At 41.8% G+C, this 18,363-nt stretch overlaps 1 protein-coding gene across 1 annotated transcript in view; it reads left to right on the forward strand.

Annotated features, from left to right (window-relative positions):
- The first annotated feature begins 394 nt into the window (after positions 1–394).
- Positions 395–18,363, forward strand: part of MTX2 (metaxin 2) — a 61,880-nt gene continuing 43,911 nt past the window's right edge. The window contains exon 1 of the mRNA XM_054972730.1: positions 395–539. Within this exon, the coding sequence (XP_054828705.1) occupies positions 500–539 (40 nt within the window). The 5' untranslated portion in view covers positions 395–499. The remainder of the gene's footprint in view (positions 540–18,363) is intronic.

Below are 18,363 nucleotides of genomic sequence, written 5' to 3' on the forward strand. Positions count from 1 at the left end.
TCTAAACCATTTCCTTAATATTTCAACAAACAGCCGTTAACAGTAAACGGAGGAACAGCAGGATTCGAGCCCAGTGGCGCCTTAGAGAGCAACAAGATTTTCAGGGGAAGCTTTCAAGACTCAGTGCTCCCTTCTTCCGATACCAGTGAGCGAGGAATAAAGCCCTCTCTGCACGTGCTCGGAAGTACTCGTATCATATTCGTCTTAAAAGTAATAACTGCCCGTGACTCCCGACGCTCAGCCCTGTTTCCCCTGAGCAGACAACGGCCAGATGTTTATAGGCCAGCTCGCCCCGGATTCCCGCCTCAGGGCCGCAGCCCAGGCCTGCCTCAGCCACCGCCGCCGCCGCCCTCCGATCGGGCCGAGGGGCGGAGCAGGCCCCGGATGCACTTCTCCCACAGGCTTGCCGGCGCAGCCGCCGAGGGCCTGGCGGTGCCCTTCACCTTCTGTGAGCTGCGGCGGGCCCGAGCGGAGCCCGCCTCCTGGCCTGTGAGGAAACATGTCGCTAGCGGCCGAAGCCTTCGTGACTCAAATCGCAGGTGAGGCGGAGGGACGGGCTGGGGTGCGGAGCAGAGAAAATGGCTGTAGAAATAAATGGTTCAAAATATTGGTAGAGAAGGGTACGTGCTTTGTGGTGGCGGGGAGCTGGACAGGAGGAGGGCAGGAGCCTGTGGAGGCAAACATCCCTTCTTAGGTGAGCACCGAGCAGGCTGGATTACTGTGGTGTTTTATGCAGAGCCACTCCAGTGTGAAAACCCACGGAAATCGGATCTAAACCTACGGGAAAACTAGCACCAACAGTTCACTTCAGTTTCTGACCTTAGGCTGGAGATAGATCAAGATGGGTCGCCGTGTTAGTCTGTCTGTAGCAGTAGAAAAGAGCAAGAGTCGAGTGGCACCTATAAGATTAACCACATTTGTGGTAGGGTATGAGATTTCGTGAGTCACAGCTCACTTCTTCAGATACCAAGTGAGCTGTGGCTCACGAAAGCTCATCCCCTGCCACAAATTTTGTTAGTCATTACTGGACTCTTTCTTAGGTCAGAGTATCTCTGCCCAGGGTTGCATTGTTAGCTGTGTGTTGTGTAGATTTGTTTATAACAGTTATCTGGTGCAAGGCTTCAAGCACCGCTGAAAGTAGGTCTGTAAGGTTTAAAAAACAAACACTTGTATACATGGGTGTTAAGTATGCTGCCTGCCTAGTAGGTCTTGGAAGTTTTGTGAGGCAAACCTGTCATATGGGAGCTCTAACTCTTGAAAGCCTATAAATCTAGTTGGTATTTAAGGTGCTACTGGACCCGAATCTTGCTCTTCTACCACTTGAAACTATGATTCATGAGAAATTGCTTCTCCAGAAGTGTCTCACAATCAGTTGGGGTGGGTGGGTTAGAAATATTAAGACACGTAATATAGAATTAAAATTCAGACACACGCAATCAAAAATAAAGATCATTTGACAATTACTAAAGGCAGAAGTAAGCCTCTCTTTGTAATCTTCCGTTAAATTAAATCTAGCACTTCTAGTTTAACTGCTTCCTACTGGAATGTAATTGAATGTTTTTGAATAGTTTATCACATTTATTTGGTACGTTTTTATCCTACTGTTTACCTAAAGAGCTCAAGCAGCATACCTAGGTGTCCCCTCCTCTGCTTTATCCTCACAACAATCCTGTGAAGTAGGCTAGGCTAAAAGTGTGTTACTGGTCCAGAGTCACCCAGTGACCTTGCATGGCAGAATGGGGATTCAATCTTGGGTCTCCCAGATCCTAATCTGAACCTCTAACCACAACAACACTACCAGCTGTTGGGAGATGGCTTCTGTTGAAAAGTTGCAAGCAACTGGGTCTAGGTGAGTCATGCGGGTTGCCTGTGGTTGCTGTCAAGCCTGTCCCAATGTCTTCTTTCAAAGAGCAAAACAGCCCTAGAAAGGGCTTTGCCCCATTCCCCTGCCAAGCTTTGAAGACTGGCAATACTGTTGTGGTTGCCTAGCAACAGGCACTGAGAGGGCCTTCATTTCTTAAAGTTACATGTGCTTTTGCTACTTTGGGTTTCAGATTTTTCTGCAAACCAGGGGCTTTTGTCAGGTTTTAGAAAGATCTGTCTTGTTTGCTCATGTCTCTAATCTCAGAATTTAAGTATCCAAAGATGGGACTACATTGAGATTTAGATAAATGGACTGTTCCCTTACGTGTAATCTTTTTGGGCAAGCTACTTGAACAGCATAGCAAGGCAGCTTTTCTTGAAAGCTGATGGATGTTATAATGTGTTTTGTGGTGTTAGTAGTTTCAGCCGGAAAGTATGCCTAAATTTTGTAGCTTTTCTGAATGGAAACTCTTAGCTCCTTGCATCTTCTAGATGATTTTAATTTGGATAGCTGTTTATATATTACAGAAATTTATATGCCGCATCTCTAGAGTTATGCGTGAAGTGGCTTACAAGTAAAAATAATACCATAAAATCATGAATTATCAATACAAAAATAAGACAGGTCATCAAATACAAACCAAGTACACTGAAACATCATAAAACAATCATCAAGCGCCCTAAAATATCCATAAAACAGACCTCAGACCAGAAGCAGGCCATAAAACAGCTGAAAGGATAAAAGTCCTTAATTAAAATCCTGGGTAAAAAGAAACATTTTGGCTTGGCTTTTAAAAGACAGCATGTAAGGTGTTAGGTGAATCTCGAGGGGGAAACCATTCCCAAATGGAAGGGCATTCCCAAGGTGAGGTGCCACCATTGAAAATGTCCTGTCTAGTTGCCATCCACCTCAAGCAGATTTGGGAAGTAGGTCTTAACTGTCTACCCAAAGCCCTGTTCACAAGTTACAGTGAATGCTCGCACTATCTGCGCATAGTGTACAGTTGATTATTTGAATGAGCAGTGCGCAATTTTTATGTTATAGTCAATGTCTGTACAGCTGAATGTGTGATACAGACCCCACATTTATCCAGGTATTGGTCTTTCTTACAAATAGATGTTTGTATGTACAGGCAGGATATACATGCATTTACTGTAACGTGAACAGGACATCTACATCCCATGTGGAATTTCAGATACTTCAATATGATTAAATGCTATACAAATGAGTATTCATAAAGAATAGAAAAAGCTGATTTGGTGTAGTTCTGTTTCTCTTAGTTAAACTTAAATCACGTTTACTGTTAGGTCTTAAAGGAAAAAATCCCTATAAATGTTGCACTGAGATTCTTGGAGGATGTAAATGCAGGTGGTAGATTAAAAAAAATGGATTGTTAATATGCATTCTTATATATGCACACCATAGGTACTATACTATGTACTATATACACTGTGTACTGTGTACTAATCTGTTGCTTTAAGTATGATCCTACTGAGTCGTTTTATGTTGTTTAATATTTCAGTCTTAGAACTGCTAACTGCATTGCTGCAACTCTGTGCATTGTATTTCTGCTGGTTTTAATCTTTGCTAATGTAGATGACTGGGGAAGGCAATGGCAAACCACCCCATAAAAAGTCTGCCAAGAAAACGTCGTGATGGGACGTCCCCCATGGGTCAGTAATGACTCGGTGCTTGCACAGGGGACTACCTTTACCTTTAATTAGCATTTACATTACATTGTTTATCGAAACATCCTTGAAATTGACTGTACTAATTTACACTGTGTAATCTGCCTTGAGTCTCAGTGAGAAAGGCAGGCTGTAAATGACATAAATAAATAAATACACACACTGAAGATAGGGGGCGAGGGTGGGATTGTTCCTTCATCGTTTTAACTTAGTGGGGCCTTATTGTTATTCACACAAACGTCATTCAAGAGTGGAAATAAATGAGTATCTGAATAAGTACCTCTTAAAAACAATAACGAATTTATTTCCTATTCCTCTCTTTTCTTTAATACCAGGTCCCTCGTTACTTATGTGTGCTAGCGCAGTCATAATTGTGAAACTTTTTTACATTGGTAATAAAAATGAAACTTGATTGGCTAGTAATAGAAGGTCCTGTTCATGAAAACAATGGCTTTGTCATGCAATTCCAATTAGCTGAAACTGCTCTGGTAATATAGCAGCTATAAAACATCTATCTTGGCGGCATGGACATCTATGCTGCTCTAGGATTATGCTGTATTTTATTTTTCAGACGAGGTATTGGGAGATTTTTCTTGGCTAGATAGGTCACGACTCATATAGATGTTGACTTTAAAAAAAATGGTCTCCCTCCCCTCTGGAGAATGTGTATAGTCTCTGCCAGCCATAAGTTCTTTGTTTCCCTACTTTTTCATCTCTAGTACTTTAGCAGAATGGCAAATGTTATTTTTCCAAAGTACCACCCACTGTGCTTGGTAAGCTGAATTTGTCTCAACGTGCTGATAGTTGTCTGGTGTTCTAATGCACTAGTGATTAAATAGAAAATGATGACCAAATCATTTATGAAACGTTAAGAGGTTCTTCACAATAAAGTTGACTGGATAATGAAGAAATCATTTGCTTGCATTTCTCTCTCCTGTTCTGGTTGCGGATACGGTTCTAATTCTGGATTCGGCACCGCTTCTCATGCCAAGGGAACGATATGCGTTTCCCCCTGTAACTTTATGAATGGTAATCATATGCCCTTATTTCAAACTCGTTGTCACAGAAGGCAGTGTTCAAATCCATTTGAGGAAGATTCCCAGTGCAACCTGTTTTCCAGTAGGCCTGCCTGAGGATTTATGGAGATTAATTCTATCTGTATTGCAAATGAACCATCAGGGTAAGAAAATGAATTTCTTATTCCACTTGAAAGCCAACATCTTGGTTTTCAGATGGTATGAGGCTTTAATCTTTCTTGTCTTAACAGTGCAATCCTAAGCAGAGTTACTCCAGTCTAAGCCCATTGATTTCAGTGGTGTTAGACTGGAATAACTCTTCTTAGCATTGCTCTCTGTTACCTGTTAATGTTAAAACAGAGATTTTTTTTTCAAAACATCCATTCACTGTTCTTAAGTGAAAAAAGGTGTGTTTTCTCCAGATGAGCTAATTTTCTTCCTGTCTGATTTGGTATTTAGGTATGGGAGAAATTGGTATAGTTCTAGAAAATAGACCGTTTCCATCCAGTGGCTAGTCTCTCTCACCTTTGCCTGAAATCAAACCACTACAGATTTGTGCAAACATAAATCTCTCTCTTGCATTTTGATCCAAGGGGATGATTGTATTCATAATAAATATGTGCAGTGGCACAGAAGCTGCTTTTGACAATTGTCAGTCTACTATTTCATTAACTAACAATAGAAAAGAGCAAGAGTCTTGTTCTTTTCTACTGCTACAGACAGACTAACGTGGCTACTCAGCTTGATATATTAACTAATAAGGCAGGCAGAGTAACAAACACATATGTTAAGTTAAAATATGAAAGTTGTCTTTTGCAGGACGCCAGTGACCAAAACATTGTGGGGAATATAATTTCTCTGTGACTGATAGGGACTATGTGTTAAAGCCATACTTACAGTAGGGTTTTTTTTGGCAGGTGTGTGCCACAAGTCAGGTTTGCTGTATGAGAAGCCACATGCTGCCGAACGTAAGCAACTGTTAGTGTTTCATCTCTGGTCTGCTGAGCTGGGGAATGGGAAGCACACTGTGAGATGAGCAGGCAGACGTACAATCCTGATTCTGTGCCATAGAGCTGATAGGCCTCCTGAGCATGCCAAGATGTGCCACAAGCTCTTGCTGCATGTATTGCTTGCTGTACCTGTCTACGGACCCGTTGTGATCTTTAGCATTCCAGTCGATATACAATTAATCTGTTTTTATTATTAGCGGTATTGCTTAGAAAGAAAAAAATGTTCTTTAGTTATTTTCAAAAGAAGCAGTTAAATTCTGACTCCTAAGTGCAAGATATTATGCAGCAAAACAAATTGTAGTTCCTTCCTAGGACACCAAAAGATAGAAAAGGCTGAATGTTAAATTCTAGATTTAGCAAAGCTTAAAGTGGGTCAGACTTCTGTGCTTCCAGCAGAGCCTGACAGTGCAATCCTGTACAAAGTTATTCCATTATAAGCCCATTAATTTCAATGGGCTTAGACTGGAGTAACTCTGCATAGAATTGCATTGTGAATTTCTTTTTATCTCCTCTACTTATAGTCTTGTTCATACTGAAGCGTGCATTCTATTGTAACTGAATCATTTGAATGTGTTCAATAAACTTGAGAGCACAAACTATTTATTATTTTATTTAAAACATTTCTGTGCCACCTTTCCATCCAAGTAGGATCCCCAGCAAACATTAAACATGAAAATATTTCAACATTGACGCCATTTAAAACAAAGTATACATACAGGAATTCAATAAAAACATACAAATACACATAACACTAAAACCTAGGGAGGAGGCCAGTAACAGTTATGGGGGTATGCCAAATGGCACAAAACTTTGGAATTTCCTCTCCAGGGAGATTAGTCTGTCTCCCTCTATTGTTGTCTTCCTGCTTTTAGAAGACAACAATAGAGGGAGGCAGACCAATCTCCTTGGAGAGGAAGTTCTAAAGGTTTGGTGCCATGACCGAGAAAACAGGTAAGTTCATGTGGGAGAAGGTGGTCCTTAAGGTATGCTGTATAGCACCAAGCCATATAGCATTGCCATGGTAACAACAGGATGTGAAAGCAATAGCCACTGCTGTCCAGGGGTGTTTAGCTAGCTGTTTAGGTGTAGTTTGTGAAAGAACCACAGATCTGTGAACATAAAGGATCTCCAAAATGAAGGAAAGGGTAAGGAATAATTTTGCAACTTTGCCAGCAGCAGGGATTATGAAAATAAAAATGGCAAGAAGGCAAAAACAAACCTCATCTTACTTTAAAGGATAGGTCTAAGTTGAAAACCATTATGAAGTTGGAAAGTCAGCTGGGATGTGGGAGCTATCCATTGTTTTGCACATGTTGCATATTTGAGTATCAAGTTATGGAGTGTGCTCAGTGCAATGAATCTCTGGCTCTTAAAACATGAAATGAAAGCACTTTACTTGGAGAATCTGAAAGAAGCAGTGAGAGATATATAGATGATGGGCATGGTGGAGAAATTTCACTCCTATGCAATTCTGTTATGAAGGGCTCATTGCAGAGGGTCTTCATAGTGTGGAAGAGCAAGACAGTGCTCTAGAAGGGTCCTATTTCTCATAACAAGGGTGAGGAAGCATGCGATGGAGAAATTGTCAGTGAAGGAAGTGGATGGAGATAATATTTTTCTACGTCTCTCATAACAAAAATGTCTTGGGCAGACAAAAGTACTGCAACTGAAAACTGATACAGAATTAATTTGCCATAAGATGTAACAGCTCTTAGGCTTAGATAGCAGATTAAACAAATCCATGGAGGATGGGTCTATCAACTAAGTGGGACATCCATGCTCAGAAGCAATATGCATCTGAGTTCCAGCTGCTGAGGACAAAGGAGAAGGCTTGGCTTCATTCCTTGCATGTGGGCTTCCTGAAAGCGTCTGGTAGCCACTCTTGGAGTCTGATGCTGAACTTCATGGACACTTGGTCTAAGATTTTCTTGTAGTTTATGAGCAGATTCTGGATCTGTTAAACATTTTTGCATTCTTTGAACATATTCTGTTAAAACAGTGACAGTTCCGGTTGTCAGATCTGTGGCTAAATAATAATTGTAATCCAGACTACCTTCTGCAATCAGACAAGAGTCCGTTGTTTCCAAAAAGATTTACTGAAAAAGCAATCAGTATAGTCCACTGGCCCAGATGCAATATCCAGGCTGGTACACGTGCATTGTTACGAATGACAGGCAAAGCATAAGGTATAAAGTATCAAACCCCAGCAGACCCAACCTCCCCCCATAGTTCTCAAAACAATCCCTTTGAAGCTGAGAAAGCGAAAGTTTCCCAAGGCTGGAAAAGCGATAGCCAAAACAATCCTCTTCTGTGAGATAGCTGCTTGGAACATCTTGGCACCTGTGAATAAAGCACTTAGAATACTGACAGAATTAATATGGAGTCCCTTTGGTTACACACACAGGAAGAACATTCTAACCCTGACACCGGTGGCGGATAATTCATTGATCTAGCATATTAATTTCAGAATAACTTTGCCTTAAACTTGTTAATTGTATAAAATGATCTTTTGTACAGAAAAGGCTTGTCCAAGAGTAAATTAAATGCTAACTTTGTATGGATGTTCGCTGCCACCCACTTGTGCATCCTGGCCATTCCTCCTACAGGTTTTCAAATGAGATCCTCTGCAGTTTGTCTTTTCTCTATTCCTTTCCTTCTTCTGAAATCTCTCCCTTTCTAAAATGTTAATATGTATAACAGGAAACCTGTGTGAATATACACATATCCACTGTAAATGCTTTTCTGAAAGACACATGCCCAAATCTAGTGGTGAGTATTTATCTGTGTAGCTTGCACAGACATGCATCTACATGATGTAGATGGCACATTGCTTTTCCCCACTGAAATTGAGCAGTATGACTGAAGGGGATGGGACTGCACATCGGATGTACAGCCATTGATAATGTGGAACTAAAACTGAATCAGGCCATAATATCAAGCAATTCTAATGATCAGTAAATGGTTAACTGCTCTGATATTTAGCACTACGTTATCAAAAAGACATTAGTAAGCCAGTAGACTGATCAGGAGATGAACTGTTAGGAGCCTATGAAAATAATCTAATGGTTTAAATATGCTTCAAATGAATTCATATTAGCTGATAGATGACTAGGCTCCTCGGTAAGAGTTTTAAGCCTGTGAGATACCTTGCTGAATTCAATAGGATACTTCTGGTTGCCTCCAGACTAAAGTTTCCATTACTAGAGCCAGTGTGGTATAGTGGTTAGAGTGTCAGATTAGGATCTGGGAGATCCAGGTTCAAATCCCCAGTCTGCCACGGAAGTTCTCTGGGTGACCTTGGGCCAGTCACACATACTCAGCCTAACCTGCCTCACAGGGTTGTTGTGAGGATAAAATGGAGGGGAGGAGAGTTAGGTAAGCAGCTTTGGGTCCCCATTGGGGAGAAAGGGCAGGGAATAAATAAACAAAATGGAGCAGAATTTTCTTGTCCGTCCCTGCAGCACACTGAGCCCCCCTAGTTGCTTTTCCTAGGGGATAGGGAACCCAGAGAAGTGATGCGGGGGGCAGTCTGCAGTGTGAGGGGAGAATTAGTGGAGCTTGCCAAGTTTGTCTGGATTGTTCGAATTGAAGTCTAGGTTTGAGAATCTTGCTCAGTCGCAGGAAAAGTAAAAAAGAGGTGTGTTAAAGCAAAATACTACAGGGGGAGAAGAAAAGGTTAGGCTGCAGGGTTTTTTGTCTGCAGTCCTGTTGTTAATATTATCACAACTTCGTCGTGAGTTGTGTACAATTGATGTCTTGTTCCTTTTATTCAATTTGACAAATAGCAACTAACACTAAAAATTCTTTGCACAGGCAGATTGCCATAGGTGAAGAGATCAGATTTCATCTTGGCAAAGAATTATGCCATGAGTTATAGTGAGGCGTTGAATCCAAAGAGCACTGGGCAGAAGGAAAATAGCAGTTTTAAAAATGCAAGAGCAGTGGCAGTACTGGTAGGTTCTGTAGCAGTACTCGTGCCCTTACACACAGTCGAAATACATCTTTGCATTCAGTTTCACCTTTCTTATGCACCTGCTCACTGTGATGACAAAACAGCACTTCCGTGAGCCAAAGAGACCTTCCGTATGCAGAAGCCCCCTTTTGGATCCAAACTATGGATTTTAACTAGGCTTTGTCATTTAATTTGTAACTGATTTTATTAAATAGAGATGATTGATCACTGGGTACTCAATATTTCGTAAAGCTAAAACAGTCCTATTGGAAATTATAGATGATAAACGGATTCCTCTAATTAGGTGAGAACTTACAGACTTGCTTTTGGTGGTTGCCAAATTACAACTAGGGCAAAAATATAATAGGAAAAAACCTCCCTATTCCAAGATCAGGGAAGTTATGGTGCTAGATAAAATATCATCCCCATTGAAAGTTTTGAAGAATTCTTGCAACTTTACAGAGAAATGGTTCTCTTTATTTTCTTTTAAATAAGTAGCAGTGCAATCCTAAACACAGTTACACCCTTCTAAGCCCATTGACTGCAATGGGCTTAGAAGGATGTAACTCTGTTTAGGATGGTGGTGAACGTGATCTTTCTCTCTCTCTCTCTCTCTCTCTCTCTCTCTCTCTCTCTTTCTCAAAAAAGAGCCACTGAATCTCCAGCATAATAAACTTGTTTTCTTGACCCTTTCTGCCAAACACTATAAGGTCCATTTTAAAAGAGAGGTCTAAGTACATTCTGAAATTGATCGTGCCTTCATATAGGTATTTATGTTGGATGACGATGATGAGGCAGCTAATTCATTTATTCATCCTTTATTGATCACTGCTAATGGAAGAGAGATCTTTTAACTAAAGTTCCAAACACTGCAGGTTCATTGAAGTAACAGAGGATAGTGTATAGTTAGTTGTTTGTTCAGATCAGAGTTTTAACATATCAGCATTTTGTATCTGTCTGGCTAGAAATAAGGTTTAAACATTGCTATTTTAAATGGCAAAAATGGCAGCAAACTAGTGGTAGGCTTCCCTATGTGTCTTGTTTATAAAACAGGGCAGATATCTGTTTATTTTGCAGAAATGTTTTGGAAAAGCTCTAAGGGAATCATTGCTGGTACTAAAGGCTTGCATTTTAGTGAGTTTTCCCATGTTAACTGCATTGACAAGGATTTTGGTTTGAAAGGTTTCAGCTGCAATATGGAGCTAGCATGGAGAACTATTACTAGGTCCTTGATGTATCTTCTATTTTTCTGTGTGAGTGTTTTTGAAATTACCAGATTACCCTGATTTGTTTCCCTCTTGTTTCTAAGAGGAGATTTGATTCTCCTTTCCCCAGACAGGTTATCTCAAAGGTGTAGGTTTACCCTGTCTCCTACAGTCTCTGGTTCTCAGAAAATGCCTGGCTAGATCTGGTACTTCTGGCTTTTATGTGGGTGGTGATTTATTGGCTATAATAAGTTTTCTTCCCTAAGCCTACCCCAAATCCTATCTAAAAGCCAAATAAAAATCCTGCTTAAACTGGCACCCTTATCCAGAGCTGCAGTGCCATGTCTGAGGTAGGGGTGTGTGCTTCGGGAATCCGATTCAGGTAAAATACTCCAATCCAGAAAGCTTAAGGATTTCCGAATGCTGGCCCCAATTTGGAAAACCCGAAGCAAAAGCTTCTCGAAGCATTCGGAATGCTTTGGGAAGCTTCAGGGCCTTAAGGGGTGCCCGCCCTCCCACCAACACCCCACTTACCTAGGGCAGTCTTCTTGTGGCAGCGGTGGCGCTTGCTGCAGCCTGGTCAGCCGCCGCAGAGGCCTCCGTGGTGGCGCAGGTGGTGCCATGCCGGCATTCGCTGCCGTCCTGCCAACTGCTGCCGCCACCGCCACAGAGGCTTCCGTGGCAGCGCGGGCAGTGCAAGCGCTAGCACTTGCTGCCGGTCACTGCAGAGGCTGAAGCGGCAGTGTGGGCGGAGCAGGCGCTGGCGTACACTGCCACCCTGCCGGCCGCCGCCATTGCATAGGCTTCTGCGGTGTTGTGGACGTCTCAGGCGCCAGTGCTTGCTGCCGCTGCCGGTCACCACAGAGGCCGAAGCGGCAGCGTGGGCCACAGGCGGCAGAGGGAACTGGCTGCAGCCTTCCCCGCTACCCTGCTGGCCATGGTGGTGGTGGCAGAAGGTCTATTCTGGCCTTAAAGGTAAGTGGGGAAGGGGGAAGGGGGGCTCAAGGGGTGTTGGAAACCTCTAACTTTGGTATGCTCTGAATCTTTTCGAAGCATACTGAAGCGATTTCCGGGTATTCCGGATCATTTTCCCCGTGCACACCCCTAGTCTGAGGGGAGATAGTTTCTCCTCCCCTTTCTTAAACCTGGAGGTTGGGACCACTACCAAGGGCTGAGTTCTTCCATCCTCTACCTCGGCCCACATTCCTGCTCTTCTTGTATTATGCTTTTAGATTGTTGTTCTCTTTTTTTTTGTAGGCCACTTAGACTCCTGCTTTGCAGGAGAATTGTAGGATAAAAATGTTTAAATGGATGAACAGATAAACTGCGGCTGGCTCATCCCCTCCCATCCGGTGGAATTCCATGGACTCTGATTGTTTGACGATCACTTGGATTTGCATGATGCCAAAATGACAAGGATTGGTTCAGAGCCCTGGAGGATAGGTGGGACTTTGGGGGTGATTGCCACAGCAATCTTTAGTATAAATGCATCTGCCTAACAGATGCATCCGATGAAGTGAGCAGTGTCTCTCAGAAGTTTATGCTAACATAAATCTGTTAGTCTTTAAGATGCCATTGGACTCCTGTGTTATTTGGCAGCTATAGACTGTCTGTCTATCTAGATTATACAGATGTTGGTTGGTTGGACTGAATTACTTGAATGTGATTGCCCCGTCTTTATTTAAACATGTAGAAACCCTAGAATTATTGGCTCATGCCGCTAGTTGTATGTTTAGATTGGTTTAATGTATTTGACATCTGTTCTTTTAATGTTTATTGTTTCATCCAGTTGTTTTTATTCTGTTTTTATTGCTGTTCCCCACCTTGGGACTGGAGATTCTCAGGAGAAAGGATGGCAGGCCTATAAAAGTTTTTAAAGAGAAAAAGATGAGAATGAGCAGTTAGCAATCGCTAGTTTCCCAAGACTTCAGGGCCCAGAATGAATGGGACCACAGTAGCAATTTCCTAAATGCTGTCCAAGTTGCACAGCTGAACTATCAACTCTTCACGGTCTGTGATATCTAGCAGCAGGAGCTGAATCATATTTACTCAGAAATAAATACCACTGAGTTCAGTGGAACTTCCTCCTGTTTAAATGGGACTGCAGTTTAAAGCTGTAGGAATGTCCAGCTGCGTTAATAGAGTGTAATTTCCTCCATCAATCTCTAAGGAGTGATATCTTCCAAGGGTACAAGTGCAGCTTATTCCTATACATGGGTCATAAATTAGGTGGGCAAGGGTCTAAGAAAGTAGACCCCTCTGGAGCTGGAGTATGACTGCTCTAGAGCAAGTCTTTCCGAGACGAGAGAAAGTTGGAGATATGGTCGAGTTAATGTGGAAATCTGAATTTTTAAAAACCAGTGCCCAAGAGTTCATTTTCAAGCTGTCCGACACTCATGCCTTCCTGAATGAGGCATTAATAATTCCAACTGGCAAAGTCTCTCAGGACTGGCATTTCACCACTAAGGGATGGTTATTGGTCCAACTAACAGGTTGTCACTTTCTTCCCCCTGCACTGTCAGAAGGTAGAAAATGAAACTGATCCAGTCAAAAAGGCACCAATAGACAAACTGCATGAACATCACTTGACCACTTAGTGCCCTTCACCTAAATATATATGAATAGGTTCCATCGAAAAGCATTATGATAGCAAATCTCTGTAGTGTTGAACCTGTGGCAGCCTTTTCACATGTGCGAGTCAGTCATCAAGTGTATGTAAATTCATCCCTGACACCTTAAAAAAATGAGGATGCATTCAGACATCAAATTTTGGATCAGGAAAACATGGCCAAAAAGTCGTTTTCAAGAGGACGCTGATACTCACCTCCTTGTACTGAGAACGGTATGACTTAGTTTCCAAGACATGAGCCACCTGCTCTGCTTTTTCCATTTCTTCCTCCTGGCCTCAGTGTGGCTAAGGTAAGGTGGACAAATAATGTCTAAAGACTAAAAGAATCCAGCTGCTGAAGAATAAACTTGGTTTATCTTCATTATTAGACAAATGATAAGTTTGTGAGGAGTTATTATAGCATTAATCAAATTGATGGATTGGAAATATGACAGAACTGAAGCAGCGTGTAATATTAGTGCCTATTATTCTACAAATTATGCCTTCACCTATTGTTCACAAGGGTAGAGTCATGCTATACATTAAAATGTGTGCTCTTTTCCTTTTCCTTGTTAAAGACACATCACTTTATAGATCCCCCCCTTCTGATCCTTGCTAATTCCAAGTATTGCTCTCAAACCAAAGTTCAGAAAGACTTGAATAATGCTTCTAGATATAATTTATGTGTCGTGGGGAATTCGATTTTTCACTTGCATAGATTTTATATCTCAAAATTCAGATTGGATAATAAAAGCAACCCCTTCCTGGCAGAACACAATAAAGTTTTATTAAGTTCTCTGGAATTTCCTCACCATTTCCCAACTTAACCCTGACTCTTAAAGGCCAGCCTAAACAGACAGCCTTCAGATTTTAATATAATATTTTAATATAAGCCTCACACACATAGGAGTGAGTGATCTGGAGTGAGCAAACAGGGAATTTTGTCTTGAAGAAAGCAGGTGATAGTTCCGAGGGTGTTGCTTGTGTTTGGTTTGCTTGGTTTCCCTCTTTTCCCTGGGTCTGCTGGGTTCTGCTGAGTGAGCAGACGCTTGTGTTGGCCGGTGTGTGATCCCCCACCCTGTCTCCTGAGGTTGCTGAGTCACCTGACTTCTGAGTAAGGTAAGTCTCCCGACTTGAGTTGGGGGCGAGGTTTGCAATTGTAGAGCTGTAGAAATTGCCTCACACAAGTAGAAGTGAGTGGACAGGACAAGCAAACAGGGAATTTTGTCTGGGATTTTGGCGAGGGAGTTTGAGGGGAGTGCAGGAAAGTCTGGTCAACTTCTTATATAAATCCAAGCAACATGGCTGGTGAGGGAGCTGAAGTAGTGACCTGCAAAGTCTGTGCCATGTTTGTCTTCTTACCAAGGGGTAATGGTAATTACACTTGCAGTAAGTGTAAGCTGGTAGCTCTGCTGACGGAGAAGATATAAGGGCTTGATGCATGCTTACCACACTCCAGCTTATCAAAGAGGATGAAGAGTTCTTGGAAAAAACACATAAAGCACTTTTTGAAGGACAGCAAGAGGGGGAAGAGAAGGTGTCTCAGGAAAAGAAAGAGCACCAAATACAGGAAGAGGACAAGCGGAAGAACGTGACCCACAGGAGCAGGAAAATCAGGGGACATTCTGATCCTTTATTACTGAGCAGTTGGTTCCAGGTCCTTCCCATAGAGAATGACTCTGGACTACTGGAACAAGAGCCCACGGAGTAAAAACAAGATTTCCCAGTCCCTGTGGCTGAGAGGACTTGTACTTCTGCCCCTCAAATTAAGAGACGTGTGGTAGTGATTGGGGATTCCCTTCTGAGAGGGGTAGAGGGTAAAGTGTGCTGACCAGACCTGTCATCTCAGGAGGTATGTTGTTTACCAAGTGCATGCATCCAAGACATGACAGAGAGCCTGGAAAGGCTCATCAAACCCACAGATTATTATCCCTTCTGCTCATCCATGTGGGAACAAATGATACTTCCCACCATAGTTCAGAACGTATTAAAAGAGACTACAAGGCTCTAGGTAGAAAGCTGAAGGACCTGGGTGCACTGGTTGTGATTTTGTCACTTCTTCCTGTTGAGGGCCATGATTAGGAAGAGAGAGCAGAAAATTGTAAATAAATAACAGGCTGCACAGATGGTGCCATCAAGAAAAGTTTGGTTTCCTGGACCATGGACTATGCTTTTGGAATGAAGCACCTCTAACCTCACCAGGGTAGAAAAAATGTGTTTGGCAGGAGCCTAGGAAATCTGATAAAGAGGGAGAAACCCCCCCCCCCAAACGAATATGATACCGATTACTGGTGATAAGAGTGCTAATTATCAGCAGGTAAGGACAAATATGAAGCACTCCAGGCACATAAACCACAGATTATGATGTCGTAGTATAGAAAACAAACAAGAGGAACCTGAAATCTTAATACAGGACCTAATAGGCCTTATTGAAACTTGGTGGAATGAGACACACAATTGGAATATTAGGATTGAGGGGTACAGCTTGTTTAAAAGGAATAGACTAGTAATGAAGAGTGGGGGAGTAGCACTATATGTCAAGGATGTATATACTTACGAGGAAATATCTGAATCCGAGCATGGAAGGTCTGTAGACAGCCTCTGAGTAAAAATAAAAGGAGAAAGAAATAATAGTGATGTCATGGTGGGAGTCTGCTCCAGACCACCAAGGCCTGGCAGAGGACTTAAATGATATACTTCTAGACCAGATTGCAGAATTTTAAACGAGACAGAATATAGGCATCATGGGAGATTTCAATTACCCTCATATCTGCCAGAAGTCAAACTCTGCTAAAAACATACTGTCTAGTAAATGCCAGACTTGTCTTGTGGACAGCTTCATCTTCCAGAAAGTAGAGATGGAAGCAAGCGGGTCTGCTATTTTGGACTTGATTCTTACCAACAGGGAAGAACTGGTTGATGAAGTGAAAGTAGTGGGCACTCTAGGTAGTAGTGACCATGTAATTTTGGAGTTTAAGATCTTAGGTAAGGGAAAAGCTGAACATAGGTTGGATTTTAGAAAAGCTAATTTTAACAAGCTCAAAGTCATGCTGGGGAGAATCCCATGGTCAAGGGCTGAAGCGGAGTTATTTTCTGTTGCCCAAGAGTGTTGGACCAGAACTAACAGGTTAAAATTAAATCAAGATTGTTTTTGGCTAAACGTTAGGAAGAACATCCTGACAGACTGGTTCCTCAGTGGAACAGGCTTCCTCGGAAGGTGGTGGGCTCCCTTTCCTTGGAGATATTTAAGAAGATTCTAGATGGCCACCTGACAGCAGTGCTGATTCTGTGACTCAGTATGAATTTAAGCAGATTGGGGTGGGGAGGGAGGAAGGGGTGAGCTGGTGATAGGCTCTTGTGGCCCTTTCTTATATGCCCAAGGTAATGCCAATGACTACTTTGGGGTGAAGAAGGAATTTTCCTCCAGGCCAGAGTGGCCTGGGATCTTGGAGGTCTTTTGCCTTCTTCTGGGTGTAGAGCAGGGGTCACTGATGGAGGTGGGGGTGGATAGCTGTGAATTTCCTGTGTTGTGCAGGGGGTTGGGCTAGGTGACCCTTGTGTTCCCTTCCAGCTCTATGTTTCTAAGTTTCTGTGTTTCTAATACCTTGTTTTTAAAGTTTGGGGCTTAATGGCTTGTTTTTATTAGTTGCAAGGCACTCTGAGCAAGTTTATGGAGAGGTGCCATATAAACTTCCTAAATAAATAAATAAATAAAATTATTTCTATAAATGATCCTCTGCTGCTGTAACAAAACATTAAGGACAGGAGTTACAGATGAATTTAATGTTCATCTGTGATCTAAGAAGGCATTTTATAATTAGAGTAATATGCTATGGTTAAAAAAACATTCTAACAGTTGCAGAGGCAGAGCTGCCTGATGCTGTCATGGAGGGTGGCATTTCTGTCTCTCTGTGTGTTGAGCTTTGGCTAGGGCATGTCTTGTTTTAGCATTAAATTAAGCATGAAACCTTCCACTATTTTAGTTCAACATGCTAATCATCGAAGCATATTACTTTTCTTCCATTGATTCTCCCATCCCAAGCAATTAATGTATTAAAAGATTACAAAACTATATGGGCATAGTTGTTGGAGGAGGTACATTGCTTGTCACAACTGGTTTTATTTATTTATTTATTTCATTTATGCCCTTCCTTTCTCTCCAGTGGGGACCCAAAGCAGCTTACATCATGTTCCTTTCCTCCCTTTTATTCTCCCAACAAACAGGAAGGTTAGGCTGAGAGTGTGTGACTAGCTCAAGGTCATCCAGAGAGTTTCCATGGCAAACTGGGGATTTGAACTTGGGTCTTCCAGATCCTACTCCAGCCCTCTAGCCATTATACAACATTGGCTTGATGTCTTCTTCACTATCTAGTAGATGCTGACAAAACTTGTGCAACATTCTACACAATATTTTTTATTGCTTGAGGTATCCTTTAGGGGTGAATCATAGAATTCATTTTCCAGAAAAAAATACTGCAGTTTGAAGGCTGAGAAACTATAAGTTCCCTACAACAGATGCAAAACTGGGGATGTAGATCCCATATGAAACCACTGCATCCTTATTTCACAATAAAATGATTGGAAAGGTTCCTAGTTTTCATCTTTGCAGAAATTCTTGATAAACTTCAGCCAGTTATTTTTTCTAGTATGTTATCTATGATAGTTCAAAATCTTGTACAGTTCTGCATGTGACATTAGTTATATTAATGTTGCCTTTCTTCCACCTTAAAGAATTAAGAGTACGTCTGGAATGTATTACTCCAGGGCGCAAGCTTTCATTTTCAAGTAATAAACATTGTAATGGAGGGGAAAAAGGGTTTTGCTATGACAGTTAGATATGATTAGTTTTTCCATGAGGTGTAGATGTGTGTATATATATTTTAATTGTATACAGGCTTTATTGACCTATTCAACTTTTTTTTTTAAAGACAAGCTAGGGTTTTTCTTTCAGATGAGGAAGGCATAATTACAGAGCTGTGGAAGTCTTTTTGTTTTTGTTCTGGTTCCAAGGTCATGTAGA

Source organism: Eublepharis macularius, chromosome 2 (genome assembly GCF_028583425.1).
Source record: "Eublepharis macularius isolate TG4126 chromosome 2, MPM_Emac_v1.0, whole genome shotgun sequence".
In the NCBI taxonomy this organism is placed as follows: domain Eukaryota; kingdom Metazoa; phylum Chordata; class Lepidosauria; order Squamata; family Eublepharidae; genus Eublepharis; species Eublepharis macularius.